This window comes from Lepidochelys olivacea (genome assembly GCF_965140295.1).
Source record: "Lepidochelys olivacea isolate rLepOli2 genome assembly, chromosome: 4".
Classification (NCBI taxonomy): Eukaryota; Metazoa; Chordata; order Testudines; family Cheloniidae; genus Lepidochelys; species Lepidochelys olivacea.
The window spans coordinates 126,348,496-126,368,801 of record NC_140414.1 but is presented as its reverse complement, the minus strand read 5'-3'; the positions used below and the strand labels follow the sequence as shown (position 1 = coordinate 126,368,801).

Below are 20,306 nucleotides of genomic sequence, written 5' to 3'. Positions count from 1 at the left end.
CAGCAATAAAGTTCCCGACACCAGATAGTGCCCATGTGGCAATGCTATGGAAATGTGTCCTACTCTTACTCATTTCTTTATAATCTGTTGTTTTTCTTGTGGGAACATACATGCAATAAATTCTTCGTTGGGCTTTGAAGAAGCAAGTAAGGATGCAGGAACCTTCAGTGACTTTCTAATATGGGTAGTTATAATCTGCTTCCTCATCCAGACCTGTGGAGGTACCAGATCCAGGCACAGCAGAACATCAGCAAGATTTTGGGCTCCATGCATGCTATCGTCACCAACACAACAAGGGCTCCCTCTATATTTCCATTCAGCAGAGGCTATTTTCAGTGTAGAGTAAATAAAGGCGAATTTCAAATTTCATTCAGTTCAGTAATCTAAGAAAAGTACGTGATCACTCAAACTTTAAATGAGAACTTTAATCAGGACGATACTACGCCAAATGCCCTAATATACTGTATAATCATTAAACTCCACAAAGGATGACAGCATATTGCTAGCAAAATATGTTGATATTTTGAAGCTAAACTTTGACACATAAAGACAAAAGTAAAATGATCAGAATTACTATATAAAGAGACTAGATTCAAAATGTTATTGAAATGCATGTAAGTTAAAAATGTATTAGGACTTGAATAAAAGAAGCGTTCTCTAGTCTGAAGGAGTTATTTCTCATGTTCTATCATTATGGTATTCCAGATGAAAGAGACAGTGTTTAAACTATATGAAGAAACATAAAAGCGGCAAAGAGTCCTGTGGCACCTTATAGACTAACAGATGTGTTGGAGCATAAGTTTTTGTGGGTGAATACCCACTTCGTCGGATGTATTCACCCATGAAAGTTTAGGCTCCAATACATCTGTTAGTCTGTAAGGTGCCACAGGACCCTTTGCCGCTTTTACAGATCCAGACTAATCCGGCTACTCCTCTGGTACATGAAGAAACATAGTTTTATTATGACCTCACAGAGGTTACATTTCTACTCTGATCCACAGAGAATGTTGGGTGAAACACTGATCAGTTTTAATGTAGTAAATTAATTAATTCCTTTTGAATTGAGAGGAAAATAAAGCACCCTGTTAGTTTTTGTTGTTTGTTCATTCATGCTTGTTTAACATGGTTATTTTTGAATGTCAAATGCATCCTTGTGAGATTTAAAAAATGGAACGCAAGCAAAAAGTTATAGTTGTTGTACAGTTTGTTGCATATCTGTGCTTTAGGCTAAATATAATTCTTTACTTTTCATTTCCACTCATGGCTTGGAAACTGTTGTTAAACAAGATATGCTAAGACATCAAAAAGATGGCAAGAACATGCCAGATAGGTTCCCCCCGCGCCTTTTTTTTTTGAGTCCTACTGTAACAAAAAAGGCTTCTGTGTTGATTTCCAGATACATTGCAGGTTAGGTATTACAGGGAGCTATGCAGAGCCCTTGGCCCTAATGCACGTTTCTGAATCAATGCTAGCATTCAAGGGAAACCATCTGCATGCAGTAAGTCTTGCTGCCCCAAAGGAGGTGGGACTGTAAGCATGGGTGCAGTTGACAACAACCTTTCCATAGTGTTTCTTTTTAACAAACATGACATGAAATTTCCGTGTAAGCATCCAGAGTTCAAGCAACAGCTACAGCCAATTCCAAATGAGGAAACCCTTTCATAAAAATCTATAGTTATTTATGAGACAAGATGTTCATAATTTTCACGCAGAGGAAACATCTGCATGGTTGGCTGCATTAATGTCTTTCTGCTCTGAAAAACTGCTACATAAAAAGTTACTTGCACAAATATTTGGAGGATCGGAGCATTAGAGTAAATACAGGGAGACAACTTTTAGCCCTGAAATAGTTATAAAGGAAAATTAAGGGGTAATTGGCTGATAGCACTTTTACTAAATCTCTAAAAGGAAATACACCAAATTCCCTTTCACAGTTAATTTATTGGTCAATCTGAGAGGACATAACACCACTGATTTATTTTTATTTTTAAGTTGCATTTGTTTTCTTCTTGTGAGACTGTACGGAAACCGGAAACCTTTTTAAAGCTGATTTGGAATCACTTTGGGGGAAAAAAACGCAACTTTAGAATGATGTGCTGAATCCCCCGAGTAAGAAGAGGGACATTCAGTATGTAATTTACTCTCCCTTGTTCACTCTATTAGTTCCCTGTATTAATCTGTTGCTGGGTGGAAAAGCTACTATGGGTGTGGCGAGTCATGATTCAAGCCTGTTACAATTTGATTTAATAATTCAGCCCAAAGACACTGTTACCTAACATATTAAAAAGTAAAAATAAAAAATGTACTGTAGCAAAATAACAAGAACTAGAAAGTTTGTGTTCAACATTTCATACAATACTTTGGAATGCCTTTTTGCATAAACAACCTAATAGGTGAGGTGCAATTTCTATTTTATATCACAAGATGGCAGCAAATTTTTAATTTGCTCGATATTTTGCTAGCCTAAATGAGCTCAGTTCTGCAGCCTTCATATACTTGCATCTCTTGTGGAAGTCAATAGGCATTTGCTTGCAGAAGGACAGCAGGATTAGAGCCTTTATTTGTTACCATGATGCACAGGATAAAGACCCTTAGAATACCTTTTTGACACTAACCTAGCAACTCTTTTTAACCTGGAACATACACAGAATAAAGAGTGGGTGGGGAGTTGCTTTTGGGGGGTGGGGTGTTTGTTTTTATCACAATAAGATTTTACTTAGTTTAAAATGACATTTACCTTCAGTGCTGACAATCTTGAAAGTTCCCAATGTGCTATTTACTAAACGTAATAAAAAATATCTTTGGCTGGAAGTCACAAAACGTAGAAAAACGAAGTTTGTGCATGCATCCCTAGCATATTACACATGATTTCTTTTAGATGTAAACTTAAAGCTTGATCATGAACATCCTTACTCAAGTGAGTAGTCCTTACATGAATACTTGTGTGAGGCTTTGGCTTTTAGAGTTGGCAGGCTTTGGCTTTTAGAGATTAGAAATAGAAAACACCTGTTAGATCATCTCTCTTCCAGTGCAGGATCCTTCCTCCAGTATTAAGTATTTGCAGTACAAATGGCTAGTCAGTTGCATGTTTCATAATAAATGCCCTGCTCAACATTTTGATATATACTGCTGGGAAAGCACAACAACATCTTACCTTTGTTTTTCCTATTCTAAAAGGGTGACTGTGTCTGGGAGTCTGAAGAAAGTGCCTGGATAGGTTGTTTAGCATAGAATCTGATTTGTAAGATTACATGATACTTTATATGAGAATAAGTATTTTAACCATCCTGGATCAATTCCAACATAAGTGGTTGTAATCTTGCTTGCCAGAAATTCTGCCATAGGTTCAGTTGGCTAAGTCCCATTAACTTTTCATGAGACGTAGGCCCCGAGAGAGTTAGGCACTTGTGAAAATTTTATCCTGGTCTTTATTTTGGCAAATTTTGTGATAGAAGAATCCATATTTGTTGTATGTGGCTATGATGAGCAAAGTTACTATGTAACTGTCTTACTTTTCTGCCACAGAGTTGTCAATGAAGTTCTGATTGGAGACTCTTTATCACTAATGATGATGTAAGGGGCAAATTGCACTGTGATTTTCCTCCCCACACCCCATTTCAATTTGAGTTTGCAAACTATTGGTTAGAAGCAGTCATATTTTGACTTCTCAGCTGAGAACATTTGCTCTGGATGTCAATAAGTGAGATCAGAGCTCCACTCACCAAGTCATATTTATTATAGTTATTCCTTTAGTGGCTTCAAATGCATTTTAATGTAGTAATAAATTAATCACTATCTTGGTGCTTCAGTGCCACATACAGAAGAAAGCGTCTGCTGACTAAGCACAGTTATATAAGTACCAAGGTTACCAAGCATGTACCAGACCAGAACTCTGTAGTAATGTCATAGTGCTTAACATTCTTTAAAATTCCCAAAACTTTCTGTGTCTCCTGGCTGGAAATTTGCGATATACAGTATATTGGTGTTTTCCAAACTGTGGGATTAACATGGGCGAAGGACTAGCTGGGAGCACAGGCCTCTTAGTTCTTCTCCAGATTCTCAGCCTTAGTTTGAAAAAAGTCTGTCATGGTTACAAAGAAACCTTCAAACATAAAGTGCCACTGATGTAGAGACATCTCTCTGAGTTTGCAGAACCCACGAAAAATAGCTGTGAGCCCATTCATAGCAATGGGTGCTAATGTTGATGCTAATGATGGTGCTTTATATGTCAACATTTTAAGCTATTTCAATTCTCATCAAAGCATGTAACAAAGGGGAGGAAGGGTCATCTGAAGATCTATGTCAGTGTTTTCCAAAGAGTTGTGTTTAGGGGGATGTGGAGGGAAGACTAGCCATGAGAGGGAACATGGAGGATGTATAATTAATATGTGTAAGCTTTTAACAGCGCATGGTGAGGTTGCAGGAAAAGGAGGAGTGCATTTGGTTTTATTTTGCTGAGGAGGAGCTCAGCATTCAAAAGTTAGAGAAACCTTACAATATCTTTGTAATATCTTCAGTATCTTTCATTGCATAATAATATTGTAATAAAAGTGGAACCAGAACTTAGATCCTCTGGTTCTAAAAGCATAATCACTTACCAGTTGAGCTAAAGGAAAATCTTTTGTAATTTCTTACAGTCTGGGGTGGAATCAGGTGCTTGAGATCCTATGAGACATTAGTTTCAGCAAATAATTTGTAACTAGAGCTGGTTGATTTGATTTTTTTTGTTTTTTGAAATTGACAGAATGTTTAAACTTGTAATTAAACAGTGTGATGCAAACTGTTGAAAAAAAAAAGGCAGTTGAATTTTCAAAAAAAAGTTTTACCATTTTTTTGTACAGTTCTCTTTATACAACCCTTGATCCAAAATGTTTTTGTTCAAGTTGGTTGTGAAATTCATAAGCCATGTACAATTCTTTTGCATTATTGCAGTGGTAACCTATATGGAAATGAAAATCAGCAGTGATGCTTACATTTGTGAGCAGACTGTTTACACTGACATATAACTTCAAAGGGAATTCAATTAAAATAAAGTTTTAAAAGACCACATCAGGAGCTGGCCAATACCAGAAAGTGAGACCATTTTGGCCCAGGTGTCATGTTCATGGCATGTTTTGACTGAAATGTCAATTTTCATTATTTGTTTCTCTGACAAGATTATCATTTTATCTAATTTGTCCACCAGAAGTTTTTAATCTACTGTATGTTCTTATACAACTTGTCTTTCTTTTCAGTTTCTCAACCACAGGCTGTACATAGCAACCTGGACAAACCATCAATTCTCTGCAATAACTGTGGAAACCCATGCAAAGGGGAAGTTTTGAGAGTTCAGAACAAATATTTTCATATTAAGTGCTTTGTTTGTAAAGGTAAGTGTTTACTATTTATTACTGCTGTTATTGATTTTATATATATATATATAAAAGGATACAGTAACTCCCTGGAGATTGTGGCCCCATTGTTTTGGAAATGGCACAGAACTATAGTACAAGACAGTCCTCACATCAAAGAGTTTATGGTCCTAAGACCCTGACATGCAGTGAGTTCCAAGTGCAAGGGTTCACCCAGATGGAGCTTTTTGTAAGACTGGGGCCTAAATAGGGACAAGATGGGAGAGGAACACAGCGTAGGGGGAGGAAGTCAAGGGTAACAACAAAGAAACACAAGATTCCATAGATTAGCTATGTCCAATTTGCAGGATAACTTTGTAGACTTTATGGGTCTGTTTTGTTTTAAACATATAAGTGAACAAATTGATAATTAATCTTTAATAGGCCATTTGCCTAGCTATTGCCAGTCAGCAGTTTACTGCAACTTTACTTCCAAACACCACATACAAAACAGGTGCTCTATTCTTTAGGCTGTAAGTTATAGAGGCCCCAACTTAGATCTGAAACCCACTGTGCAAGGCAATGTACAAACTCATTGTAAAAGACTATCTTCCTAGAAGAGCTGACAGATTTAGGGTGAAAGGGGAAATCAAAACACAGAAAGATGAAGTGAATTGCTAAAGGTCACATGCTGGTTAAAGGCAGAGCCAGGCTCAGAACTCATGTCTCCTAACTCCTAGACCAATTCTTTATCCACTAGGCTATGTGTGCAGTTTGTTTAATTTTTAATTCTGCTCAAAATATAGATGAGCGCATTTCAAGGGCCCATTAAATGAGTATCTCCTTCATATTGTTCCCTCTGTCAAATACAATTACGTCTTTACTAATCCTGTGGAACAAAGCTTACAGCATGTAATATTCAATACCTGGATGAATCTTTAATGAAATAGTGAGAGTATTAGATATTATAATGTGACTTAATTCAGTTTGATGATATATCACTCTGTGGAAGGATTATACAGGAAGACATGTAAGCAATAATACAGTGTTCTAAATGGAACAAATATTTTAGTTACATACTCAGAGCTAGAGGAATAAAGGTCAGAACTTAAAGTATTTAAATTGGACTAAAATCGGTACATAATTTTCCACGTTAATATAATTATAATATGCATTAAATAGTAATACTACTATGATAAATTTCACTTTCAAAACACTTTTCAGGCATTAACTAATAAGTAGGCTTAGAATAGTTGTTGTTCAGAGTGAAATTCTTGCCTCTTACATAAAGCCTCAGTAATGTATGTGCTCTACACTGATGAAATCCAAGGCCTTACCCTGGAGGCCCCAGTGCTGCAGTAGGGAATCACAGCAGACCTTCACAATCACAACTCGAGCAGAAAGAAGAACCAGTAGTGATTGCTATCGCTCAGTGTCTTCATTGCACAGGCGATTTCCATGTAATTTCCATGGATCTACTGACACTTCCACCTGCCTGTTCCTAATGCTCTCCTCAATCAGTTCATAGCTAGTGCAGAACCCATGTCTCAGTGGGATGCTGAGACCCCCTTACATGGCCACCTACATCCCTAATCCCACCTCATGCAAGTGTAACGCCAACAGACCTTGGTCGTCATCGGGCAGGATTGAACCGGGGAACTCTGAAGCTTAGTCCTGGTCTACACGAGGACTTTAGGTCAAATTTAGCAGCGTTAAATCAATGTAAACCTGCACCCGTCCACATGATGAAGCCCTTTTTTTTTGACTTAAAGGGCTCTTAAAATCGATTTCCTTACTCCACCCCTGACAAGTGGATTAGCGCTTAAATCGGCCTTGCCGGCTCGAATTTGGGATACTGTGGACACAATTCGACGGTATTGGCCTCCGGGAGCTATCCCAGAGTGCTCCATTGTGACCACTCTGGACAACACTCTCAACTCAGATGCACTGGCCAGGTAGACAGGAAAAGAACCGTGAATGCGGTGCTTGTTTCCTGAGCCCAGAATCGGCATTCCACAGCATGAACCTGCCCCATTAGCACCATGATGCATGCATTGGCAGGGCCCATGCTTTCAGAGAAATCTGTGTCCATGTCCTGATCACTCACGTGACCGCGCTGACGTCGCCTCCTCGCCCGGTATCGCTCTGCCAGGTTCTGGTGCTGCATATACTGCTGGATAATGCGTGTGGTGTTTAATGTGCTCCTAATTGTCAAAGTGAGCTGAGCGGCCTCCATGCTTGCCGTGGTGTGGCATCCCCACAGAAAAAAGGCGCGGAACGATTGTCTGCCATTGCTCTGATGGAGGGAGGGGCGACTGACGACATGGCTTACAGGGTTGGCTTACAGGGAATTAAAATCAACAAAGGGGGTGGCTTTACATCAATGAGTATTTCAGGCAGGACTTCACGGAGGGTTCCAATAAGAAATGGTGCACCTAAGTAATTGTTCTTATTGGAACAAGCAGGTTAGTCTGGCCTCTGATTGATACGTGGCTAGATTTACCTCGCTGCACCTTCTCTGTGACGGACTGCAGTGTGACCTAGAGAAATAAGTGCCCTGATGCGGGAGTGGGGGAAGCAAATGAGTACAAAACAAATCTGGTCTATTTCTTGTTTTGATCCACTCCATCTATCTTTTACATCTTTGGCTGGCAGCAGACGGTGCAGAAGGACTGCAAGCCATCCACATCTCATGGCTGCTCGGCAGAAGATGGTGCAGTAGGACTGCTAGCCATCCTCATCTCTTGCCTGCCTAGCAGAAGATGGTACAGTAGAACTGCTAGCAATCCGTATTGCCTGCCTGCTCACCATAAGACAGTTCAATAGGACTGACTGCAGGACTAAAGAGAATGACCTGGTCATGTCACTTCTAATGTAGTCCCTGCACCCATGTCTGCCCAGGCGCTCCTGGCCGACGTGGCCGGGAGCACCTTGGACATGATGATGACAGCTACCAGTCGTACTGCACCGTCTGCTGCCACAAGGCAAGGGGCTGCTGCTGCTGTGTAGCAATGCAGTACCACGTCTGCCAGCACCCAGGAGACATACGGTGACGGTTACCTGAGCGGGCTCCATGCTTGCCATGGTATGGCATCTGCACAGGTAACTCAAGAAAAAAGGCGCAAAACAATTGTCTGCTGCTGCTTTCACGGAGGGAGAGAAGGAACGGCGGCCTGACGATATGTACCCAGGACCACCCGCGACAATGTTTTAGCCCCAGCAGGCATTGGGATCTCAACCCAGAATTCCAATGGGCAGCGGAGACTGCGGGAACTGTGGGATAGCTACCCACAGTGCAACGCTCCGGAAGTCGACGCTTGCCTTGGTACTGTGGAAGCACTCCACTGAGTTAATGCACTTAGAGCATTTTCTGTGGGGACACACACACTCGAATATATAAAAACTATTTCTAAAACACCAACTTCTATAAATTCGACCTAATTTCATAGTGTAGACATACCCTTAGCAGACCTCACACACACACACACACGTCTCGGTGTCACTAGATGGGTCAGAATACCACACCCAGAAGGTGTGTGAGTTATACAAGGTTACTGTGAGTGTTTTGTGGTGTATGTAGGCGACCTTCTGCCAATGGGTGAATTTCACCATAGGTGATTTATCGCATTGCTAGAGTGTCCTGAAATCAGAAGAAAACATGTAATGGTACCTTATGACTGGAGTATTTCAGATGTCATGTACAATTCAGAAAACTCTCAACTAACAGACATTGCTGCTGAATTGTAACTAAATTATAGTTGAAATAAACTGATTAGAGAACAGAACACATGAACCTGGGCTGAACCAATTGCCAAAACCACCCTAAACTGGCAGTTTTCCTTGTGGACAGACCTTCAGCTGGTTTAAATTATCATAACACCAGTGAAGACAATGGAGGTATGACACTTTACTCCAGCTGATAACCAGTCCCTTGGTGTTTAGACCCTTCAAATACTTGTAGACATTTATCATATTTTACCTTAGTCATCATTTAGCCCAGCTTATATCTATTTAGGTCTTTTAATCTTTCCTCATAAATCAAATTTCATGATAATTTTGTTGCTTGTTTGTGAACTCCTTCCAATTCATTGACATCTTTCTGGTGTCTAGTTTTTCAGAACTGTAGACAGTATTCTAGTGCAGACTTACCACTTCAGTATGGGATGGAAGGTAAAGGAACCATTGGCTATAGGTAGCACAGGCTAAATAAATAATTAAATAAATAAACTTTACACAAGTTGTTAGGCCAACTTCGAGTGGTTATTTTTAATAACGTGACAAACTCAGTGGATGAAGGGAACACAATAGACGTGTTAGGATTTAATAAAGCATCTGATAACATTACTCACAAAATCATACCTGAAAAAGCTCATTCAGGTAGCTTTGGACACGAACACTGTCATGAAGATTGTAAACTAGCTAAAAGCCCATGAACAAAGGGTATAACTGAATCTATACTGAGTTTAGGGGAGGTGTGCAATGAGGTACAGCATGGTCTTATCGAGCTACTTTTTTTAATGGCAGATGATGTTACATTGGGAGGAGTTACAGTTACTTGTGAGCACATAAGTGATATATAGAACCAATGTATTTGATAGAGTGTTAGTTGTGGGCAAGGGAGGGTAGGAGGTTTGAGTGGGGTGGAATGAGGTATATTCTGCTGCCTGGCTTACTAGCTATCAAAACAATTGAATGTAGTATCATATTGCTACATGTTATCCTTATGTGGATTGTGAGTTTCATAAATTATCCAGGTGCCAACAGCTTGCTTATAGACATCTTTTGTTTGAAATGACACATATAAATATATAAAAATAATAAAACTGGCACCAAAGGTTCAAAGTCCCACCCTGTCTCTGTCAAGTTCCCCAGATAAAGCTCCGCTATGTTCCAAAACAGAGAGAAGTGTCAAGAAGATAGGGTGGAAAAGCTAATAATCAGTTAATGATTTCTCCGACTTAAAACTGTGAGGAAACAGATCCAGGTTAAAGATAATAATAACAATGCTATGAATGCCAGGAACTCTCAGTAAAATCAGTGGTGTCAGTAATATGTTCCAGACTGATGTACTGAAGATGCAGCAGCATCTTTTGTAGACCAAGTAAAATATCTAATTTCTGCAGCTCAGCCTATCAGTCTGGAACTACGGAACATCTGTCTACATGTCCCTTGCACTGGGCCCAGTACCTAAGTCTTTACTCTGTTTTTACTCCGACAGAGTCCCATTCAAGTCAGTTTTAATAAAAGGATAATCATAACAGGATTTAAACTTTGTGCCATTGAAATATAAGGCAATGCTGTTTTCTTTAGGCTGTAAATCCTTTGGTTAACAGCTATGAGAATGCTGTTTTATTTTTTTCATTAAAGCAGTAGAAAAATATGAAAGAGAACGACAAAACATGATAAAATATTGACTATTACGGCTATATCCGTTTTCTAGTTCACTCCTAGGGCATCTGTCACAATAGCTTTTCATACGGTATGTGATGTTAGAGAAATTCTGGTCATCTGGGCCAACTGCAGGACAGATTGTTAAAGAACAGGGCACAGACACCAAATTGGTTTTGAGTTCTAACACTTAGATTTCACCAACCAACTGTACCAAGTGCAAACTCCTGAAGCACTTTAACAGCCTTAACATGGAGTCACAGACAGTCCCCTTGGGTACTCCAGTCTGTCTTGCCCCCGGGGTGAGTGTATCTCTGTGGTAGGTGATCCCTTACACCAAGAATCACAGCAATATTCAGGTTACTCCTAATCCCAAAGGACCAGTCACTTACTGCAGGTCAGTTGCATTTCAGGTCTCACACCAGAGACAGTGCTTTTAGCCAATTCTATGATAAACTATATGAAGATTTATTAAATAGGAAAAGGAAATTAGAGAGTTATTTACAAGGTTAAAGCAAGCAAACACAGATACACAATTGAGTTACAGTCTTAGGTTTTCAAACGTCTATCGGCTTCTATAATCATCAAGCTCTATTTGTCTTTTTGGGCTAACCCAGGCTAAGCAGCTGGGGAATCTCTTGTTTATGCCTAGAAGCAGCTTGCTGACCCAGCATCTCCAAGCAGCACAGAGATACCTAGTTGCATTTTATTCCCCTCCTGCTATGTGATGTGAGGTGCAAACTCATCTGATGGGACGAGTTCACTTGCATGACTCCTGTTTACAGGGAGCAGAGCAGAACAACAATAAGTTTTAAGTCCTTTTGTTGACAATTCCTCAATCCAGATGTGGGGATTTCCAGCTGTAAGAACCACTCATAGCCTGTCTGGTATTGATGGGTCTCCTCCTTCAGAAGGGGCATAATTTCTGTTGAAGAGCAGCTCTTCACACTAATTAATATCCCTCTTCAGTATGGCGATTCACACAGTCACAAAGGCTCACAATACAACCGTTCAAATATTACATTACAACATGGAGCACAGATATTACAAGTAGGATTAAAGCATGCAGCATCTCACGAGCATTCAAATGAATCTAAACACTAAATTCTTTCTCATAATTCTAATACCTATTTTATCAATATCCACCCACAAGTGAGCCAGACAAATGACAGCTATGTATCTGTTTGTGTCCAGCTGAGACACGGGGACCTTGGCATGAGCTGGCACTTGGCCTGCCAGTGTCATGGTGCCATTACAGTACCCCGGACAACTTAAGTTTGATCCCATACAGATAATAAAGATAGGGATCATCTTTATTTTGGCTCTCAATGTTTATGGTATGATATCTTTCTAACAATTACAGCATAACATTGAACTGCATCAAGCATTACTATTTAGGAAATTGTTCAGGTGCATATACAAGCCCAATGTATCCGTGGTGCACAGAAAATTTGGTGATGACTGGCATAGATTTGACTATAAATTAAAAAGAAACAGAGGGCGTGACTCTTCTGCTTTAAATGATCAGCTCTAGCATGCTGTGGAAGGAACAAATCCACACAACTTCCATGAACGCTGCTCTGTAAACTTACAGTGACTGTGTGTGGAGTCCTGCCGTTTCCCTACCAAATAAATAGGGCCATGCAAAACCCTACTATAAAGTTACACAGATGTAAGTGGAATGTGCTGTGCATTGTTTCGCTGTCCTTAGCCAGGTTTCAGTCAAAGACAAGGCAGTGAGCTTCCAGCCTGAACCTCAGATGTGGAAAAACAAGGCTGCTATACAGGATCAGCTTTACCATATATCCACCCATCTTTTCTTTAGGTCTTGCTGCTCAATCTTTAATCAAAACCTATTGGACCCTGGATTGCTATCGTGCTGTATGTGCCTTGGAAACAGTAGCTCTGCTCCTCCATGGTGAAATAGTCCGCTCTTTTGTATATGCATCCTCCTAGGTATTTATCCTTGCACGCTGGGTTTAACTGATCAAAGTGGGTTAGATCCTCAACTTGTGTAAATTGGTGTAGCTCTGTAAGCCAGTGTGCCTGTTTCACATTTGCACTAATGCCTCCTTTATACAACTGTGGCAGTGAAAAGGGGGTCTTGGAGTGGGTATTCATTACAGCTTCACCCATGTTAAGGCCCCTTTAACGTGACTGGAGTGATGGAAAGCACCCTTAGTGTAAATGGGAATTGGAGCCAATGATTTTAACTGCATTGGATTCAGATGAGAAGATGGGCAGAGCTAGGATAGAGAGTATTCACTAGAGAAGGAAATAATTAGAAGGTATCTGTAACTTGGTAACAGGGCGTAGTTTGTTTATGACATCAAACCCATCTGCTGGGCTATAAATAAGCATGTTAAAAGCTCCCATGTGAAATGTGAGGGATTTGCATTTGAACATAGTGTAAAACCAAAGAGTCTCAGGTTGCAGGAGAGGAGCCATTTACAAAAAACTTGAAAGTAAGATTAAAGCCCAAAACAAAGTTAACAAAGCAGGTGTGGTTCATTACCTTGCATTCTTGGTGACTGCCCTGGAATATCCGTAACTGCTGTTGTTCCATAGACAACACCAGCAGTATGTTCATCACTGGCTAAATCCTTCGGGCCCTGTGGGGCCCCGAACGTGTTAAATAGATATACCAGGAATAAGTGAGCAGTGGACATGGCACTCTCACAATCTGTCTTGAAGAGTTTAGTGGCTTTGGGCCTGATTTACCACTCTGTCGCACCAGATTTACAGTGGTGTGACTCTGTTAATTGATTTCATTGGAGTCATGCCAGTGTAAAACTGATGTAATACAGTGGTCAATCAGATCCTGTGCTGGGATTTTCAGATCATTTTTAGACCATAGCTTTTTAAAAATTCTATAATGTATATCAGGCTGAAAGCTTATTTATTTCTCTGATTTGCCTTGTTTCTTTCCTACCTTCACCTTCTTTGTCATAGGTTTTCTTTACTAGTGCACAAGTAATTGTTGATGATGATTAGGTACAGCGTTCAATATAGAGCCCAGCAAATTCTAGTCATTACTCAAGTAATATCACAAAACTCCTGATCTGCCAAGCACTTAAGCATTTGCTTAACTTTTAACACATAAATAGTCCAATTCAAATCCAACTGAAAATTAAACACATGCTTCAGTGGCTTGCTGGACTGGGACAATGGACTATGTGTAAAACTTTCATAGGTAAATACATAAAAAAATAAGAATGTCCATACTAGGTCAGACCAATGGTCCATTTAGCCCAGTATGCTGTCTTCTGACAGTGGCCAATGCCAGATGGTTCAGAGGAAGTGAACAAAACAGGGCAATTTATCGAGTGATCTGTCCCCTGTCATCCAGTCCCAGCTTCTAGCTGTCAGAGGTTTAGGAACATCCAGAGCAAGGGGTTGCGTCCGTGACCGTCTTGGCTGATAGCCATTGATGGACCTATCCTCCATGACTTATTTAATCCTTTTTTAAACCCAAGTATACTTTTAGCCTTCAACATCCCCTGGCAATGAGTTCCGCAGGTTGACTGTGCATTGTCTGAAGAAGTGCTTCCTTGTGTTTGTTTTAAGCCTACTGCCTATTAATTTCAATGGGTGACTCCTAGTTCTTGTGTTATATGAAGGGGTAAATAGCACTTTTTCTCCACACCATTCATGATTTTATAGTCCTCCATCATATCCCTCCACAGTAGTCTTTTTCCAAGCTGAACAGTCTGTCTTTTTAGTCTCCCTTCATACAGAAGCTGTTCCATAACCCTAATCACTTTTGTTGCCCTTCTCTGTCCTTTTTCCAATTCTGATGTATCTTTTTTGAGATGGGGCAACCAGAACTGTAGACAGTATTAAAGGTGTGGGCATACCATGGATTATTATAGTGGCATTATGATATTTTCTGTCTTATTATCTATCCCTTACCTAATGCTTCGTAATATTCTGTTAGCGTTTTGACTGCTGGCCCTTTGAGCAGATGTTTTCAAAGAACTGTCCACTTATGTGTCTCTTCATTCTATTCCTTACTACAGTTTCAATTTGCCTAATACTAAAGTTAGGTTTACTGGCCTGTAATTGTCAGGATCATGTCTGGAGCCTTTTTAAAAAATCTGTGTCACATTAGCTATCCTCCAGTCATCTGGAATGGAGGCTGATTTTAATTAATAGGTTGCATACCACAATTAGTAGTTCTGCAATTTCATATCTGAGTTCCTTGAGAACTCTAGGGTGAATACCGTCAGGCCTGGGTGGCGGTATCAAAGGCAAGGGAAGGCTCAGCCTACCCAAACTGCCTGCGTGGCCCTGGCCACGCTCCACCTCCAGACCCCCTCCTCTTCCCGCCATGGTTCTTCTTTCCCATGTGGCGAGCCCTGGGCCAGTGGCACCAGAACATGGGGAAGGGCCAGGGGGCCATAGCCCTCCTACTTTTTGAAAGTGAAGAGGCCTGACCTGTCCACTTTTCGTCGGGGCAGACCCCGCCCGCTTCCCCTTCTCTTCCCCCTGAGGCCTCACCCCCAGGCCAGGCCAGCATGGAGCCTGGCTGGGGAGCCTGGGCAGCTTTGGGGAGCCGCGGCGGACCCTCCACCTGCCCAGGGTGTGGGGGGGCTGAAAGCAGCCCCTTGCTCATGTCCCCACCCCTTGGATTCCCCAGTCTCCTGGGGCAGGAGGAGGGTCTGTGACTCCATGCCAGCTGTCCATGCAGCTCTTCCCGACCTCGCTCCGGCCGGGGGGAAGGGCCTCGGAGCTACAGCCCGGTGATGGTAAGAGCCGTGCAGTTGTGGGACATGGGACGGGGGCTGCTCTGGCCCCCCACATCGCGGGCAGGTGGAGGGTCTGCGGTGGTTCCCCACAGCTGCCCACCTGGCTCTTAGCATGGCTGGGCGGTGGAGCCGGGTCAGGAGAGCTGCATTGGCAGCTGTGGGGAGCCTGGGTCCCTCCACCTGCTGTGGGGGGGGGGCCTGGGACACGGGCAGTGGGCTACCTTTGCCTCCACCTCTGGTGGGGGCCCCCTGCTCCTCCCCACTTTTGGGAGGGTTCTGGCACCCTTCCCCTGGGCTGGGGCTAGTGGGGGCCGGCCTGCAGCCAGGAGCTCTCGGCGGTTGAAACCAGTGCTTGCGCTGCCCGCCCACCTGGCGCACCGGGGCTGGGGGCCGTGCTGCCCACCCACCCGGCACTCCGGGGTTGGGGCGGGTACACTGCGGTGCTGGGGGAGGCTCTGGGCTCCAGCCGGGGAAGGGGGGCAGGAGGGGTAGGGCCCTGGGCTGAAGGTGTGGGCCAGCCAGGAGCTAGCCTCCCCAAGACTGCTGGTCACTCACTGCCCATGCCATCAGGTTCTGGTGATATATTACTGTTTAATTTATCAGTTTGTTACAAAGCCTCTACTATTGGCACCTCAATCTGGGACAGTTCCTCTGACCTGTCACCTAAGAAGAATGACTCAGGTGTGGGAATCTCCCTTGTATCCTCTGCAGTGAAGATCGATGTAAAGAATTCATGTAGCTTCTCTGCAACAGCCTTGTCTTTCCTGGTCGCTCCTTTAGCATCTCAATCATCTAATGACCCCACTGATTATTTGGCCCATGTGCTTGAGGGCCAGATTTTTAAAGGTAGTTAGTTTCCTAAAAATGCAGGTAGGTGCCTAGTGGGGTTTTCAAGAGCATCTAACCTTGTTTGCAAGGGGAGTTAGGTGCCTAGCCTGTGTAGGAGCTCTTGAATATCCAATAGGTATCTATCTGCATCTTTAGGTGTCTACATCCCTTTGCAAATCTGGCCTTTAGTCCCTGAGGGTGGATCTACACTGGAAAAAATATACCCTACAGTTGCGAGTCTCAGAATCTGAGTCAATTGACTCAGGCTTGCGGGCTTGTGTTACGGGGCTAAAAATAGCAGGGTAGAATTTACTACTCAGGCTGGATGCTGGCCTCTGAGACCTTCCTCCATCACCAGCTTTCAGAGCCTAATTTAACTCGAGGAGGAACATGTACATTACTACGTTTAGCCCCATAGTGTGAGCCTGAGACAGTTGACCTGGACTCTAAGACTCACTGCCAAAGCGGGGGTTTGGCAGTGAGTCACTTCAAAATGAAAAGTCCAAGATTGTTTTTTGAGCTGGCTGGTTTGTAAAAAAACAGAGAGGAATAGCGAGAGGAATGGATATCTGTTATAATCCCCAACCAGTCCCTCGTTGCCGACCCCACAATTTGCCCGCCTGGTTTTGACCTGCCCTGTCGCCAGTGGTCCCTGTCGAACAGGTTCCGGACCTGGCAAGGTCTCTGTGCAGCCAACCAGTATCGCTGGGGCCTTCGTGACAGCCCTTTGTGCAGCTGCGGTGCAACACAGCCGGTGACGTACATTGTCAAGGAATGCCTGCTAACTAGGGTCAGCGGTGGCCTAGAAGAACTGCATCACACCAATGAAGATGCCATCATTTGGCTAGACAACTATGCACACGAAAAATAAATGTAAAACTATAATGAGAAATGTTGCTATGTTTTTACCAACATTTGACAAGCATTGACCGGTGGTTGACGTTTTTTGAAAATACATATTCATATTTTGACCAGTGCTAATAGGTTTCTTGTTGGAGGTCATTTTATCTGAAGTTAAAAGATCCTGTGGTACCATGGAAGTTTTACTAGACTTGGAGCTGAAGTACTGTGTATAAATAGCTCGTAAATGACAAGATACCAGAATTAATGTTTCCATTCACTAGGAGGTGAAGAATCTTCGTGTGGCTGACAATATATTCCTTAGAGAACCCCCCGGTCATTAAATTATTTTTAATTTTTCTTCTACATTTATCGTCTTCTCTAATTAGTCTCCTCTGTTGTTTGGGGGCATAAAGAACATTCTGCAACTTCTCAAATGTCTTGATCAAATATCACTTATCATATAGCTATTCTAGCTGGCACTTTGTTAAAGGGGGCATACACTTCACCTAGAGTCTGCTGGATTGAATTTTAAGAACACCTGCTGCATAAATTTGTGTGATTAATAAAATGCAAAGGGGAGGGTGGGGCTTGCCGTGTAACTATATGTGGGAAAAGACTATCTGCTTGAAAGCAGAATCCAAACATTTTATTCTTTGAAATTCACAAATGGATTAGTTTAATTTTAAGAGGTAAAGTTTCTGTTTTGATAGGGTTTTTCTTATAACTTCCTTAGTTTCCTGTTAAATGTGCATCAAAAGGTGTATAGCAAAACTACGGTTGCTTAATGTAGTCTTCTAAACTTCTACACACTTCATAAAATGAGAAGCATACACATCTCTCCTTAATCTTTCACTGTCTAGCTTTTAGCTTATGTTACATCTTCTTGGTCCATGATGGAGGTTTGAACCTTCATTATAGTAAATTAAACACATATAGAACAGTGGGTGGGATTTTCAAAAGAACTCCGACTTGGCCCAACTCTTCTCCCATTGGAATCAATGGTGTAAAACTCACTGACTTTGTGGGAAGTAGAATCATAGAATCATAGAATATCAGGGTTGGAAGGGACCTCAGGAGGTCGTCTAGTCCAACTCCCTGTTCAAAGCAGGACCAATCCCCAACTAAATCATCCCAGCCGGGGCTTTGTCAAGCCTGACCTTAAAAATATCTAAGGAAGGAGATTCCACTACCTCCCTAGGTAAAGCATTCCAGTGTTTCACCACCCTCCTAGTGAAAAAGTTTTTCCTAATATCCAACCTAAACCTCCCCCACTGCAACTTGAGACCATTACTCCTTGTTCTGTCATTAGCTACCACTGAGAACAGGCTAGATCCATCCTCTTTGGAACCCCTTTTCAGGTAGTTGAAAGCAGCTATCAAATCCCCCCTCATTCTTTTCTTCCGCAGACTAAACAATCCCAGTTCCCTCAGCCTCTCCTCATAAGTCATGTGTTCCAGTCCCCTAATCATTTTTGTTGCCCTCCACTGGACGTTTTCCAGTTTTTCCACATCCTTCTTGTAGTGTGGGGCCCAAAACTGGACACAGTACTCCAGATGAGGCCTCACCAGTGTTGAATAGAGGGGAACGATCACGTCCCTCGATCTGCTGGCAATGCCCCCACGTATACATCCCAAAATGCCATTGGCCTTCTTGGCAACAAGGGCACACTGTTAACTCATATCCAGCTTCTCGTCCACTGTAACCCCTAGGTCCTTTTCTGCAGAACTGCTGCCATTCGGTCCCTAGTCTGTAGCGGTTCATGGGATTCTTCCATCCTAAGTGCAGGACTCTGCACTTGTCCTTGTTGAACCTCATCAGATTTCTTTTGGCCCAATCCTCTAATTTGTCTAGGTCCCTCTGTATCCTATCCCTACCCTCCAGCGTATCTACCTCTACTCACAGTTTAGTGTCATCTGCAAACTTGCTGAGGGTGCAATCCACACCATCCTCCAGATCATTTATGAAGATATTGAACAAAACCGGCCCCAGAACCGACCCTTGGGACACTCCACTTGATACCAGCTGCCAGCTAGACATGCAGCCATTGATCACTACCCGTTGAGCCTGACAATCTAGCCAACTTTCTATTCACCTTATAGTCCATTCATCTAGCCCATACTTCTTTAACTTGCTGGCAAGAATACTGTGGGAGACCATGTCAAAAGCTTTGCTAAAGTCAAGGAACAACACATCCACTGCTTTCCCCTCATCTACAGAGCCAGTTATCTCGTCATAGAAGGCAATTAGATTAGTCAGGCATGACTTGCCTTTGGTGAATCCATGCTGACTGTTCCTGATCACTTTCCTCTCCTCTAAGTGCTTCAGAATTGAAGTAGTTAGGATAGTGGTGAGTTCTTTTAAATATCACACCCATTATTGCTAAGTAATGATAAGAGTTGGGTGGAAATGCACAAATTCAAAGACATTAAAATTTCTTGCTGATCTAAGATAAGCTTTAAATACACAGGGTCAAATTTAGCCCTCAGTTAGATGTGTGCAATCCCACTGAAATTAGGTCCCTTGGTTCAGATGAATCATTCAAGTTCTGCTTTTGAGAGTCAGATTTTCCAATCAGCTAAGGCCACTTTAGATTCTATTGAATGCTTGTGAGTTGCTGCCTGCTCTAATCTTACTTGTCATGTCTGTTCCATGTTGTACTGTAATATTTGAGCGGTTGTGTTGTGATCCTCTGTGATTGTGTAAATTGCCATGCAGAAGAGGGATATTAGTGTGAAGAGCTGCTCTTCTACAGAAATTGGTACACCCCTTCTGACCCATCAATGCCAGAGATAGCCAATTCTGTTTATATACAGCTTAACTCTCTGCCTACATCAGGTTTCTCCTCCCAGCCATATCCCTATAGCTTGGGGCAGAGTGTGATTGGGTCTATGGGGAAGGGGCGTGATAGAGTGAAGAAAGAAGGCGATGAGAGAACTGCTCAACAAAAGCCACCACCTCTCAGTAGATCCATTATTTGCCACTTTTTTCTGGGAATCATTGACACAATGGACCATCTGTCATGTCAGTGTATAGTTAGAGCGAGTCTTTAGTTTGCAGATCTTTTACTGTGTTGTAACTGGGTACACAAAACTTCTTTCATGAAAAATTAATCTGTGGAATGGTATATGACTGCAATATTTCCTTTCTAAAGGCTAAAACCATGATTAGA

The 20,306-nt window shown here is 42.1% G+C and overlaps 1 protein-coding gene across 10 annotated transcripts in view; it reads left to right on the top strand.

The window, feature by feature from the left end:
- The window catches only part of ABLIM2 (actin binding LIM protein family member 2), a gene marked incomplete at its 5' end in the record, with an annotated part of 215,546 nt that overhangs the window by 49,583 nt on the left and 145,657 nt on the right, over nucleotides 1–20,306 (top strand). For all 10 annotated transcript variants that reach the window (XM_084625588.1, XM_084625593.1, XM_084625590.1 and 7 more), the window contains one exon: nucleotides 5,235–5,369. In XM_084625588.1, the coding sequence (XP_084481714.1) occupies nucleotides 5,235–5,369 (135 nt within the window). The remainder of the gene's footprint in view (nucleotides 1–5,234; nucleotides 5,370–20,306) is intronic.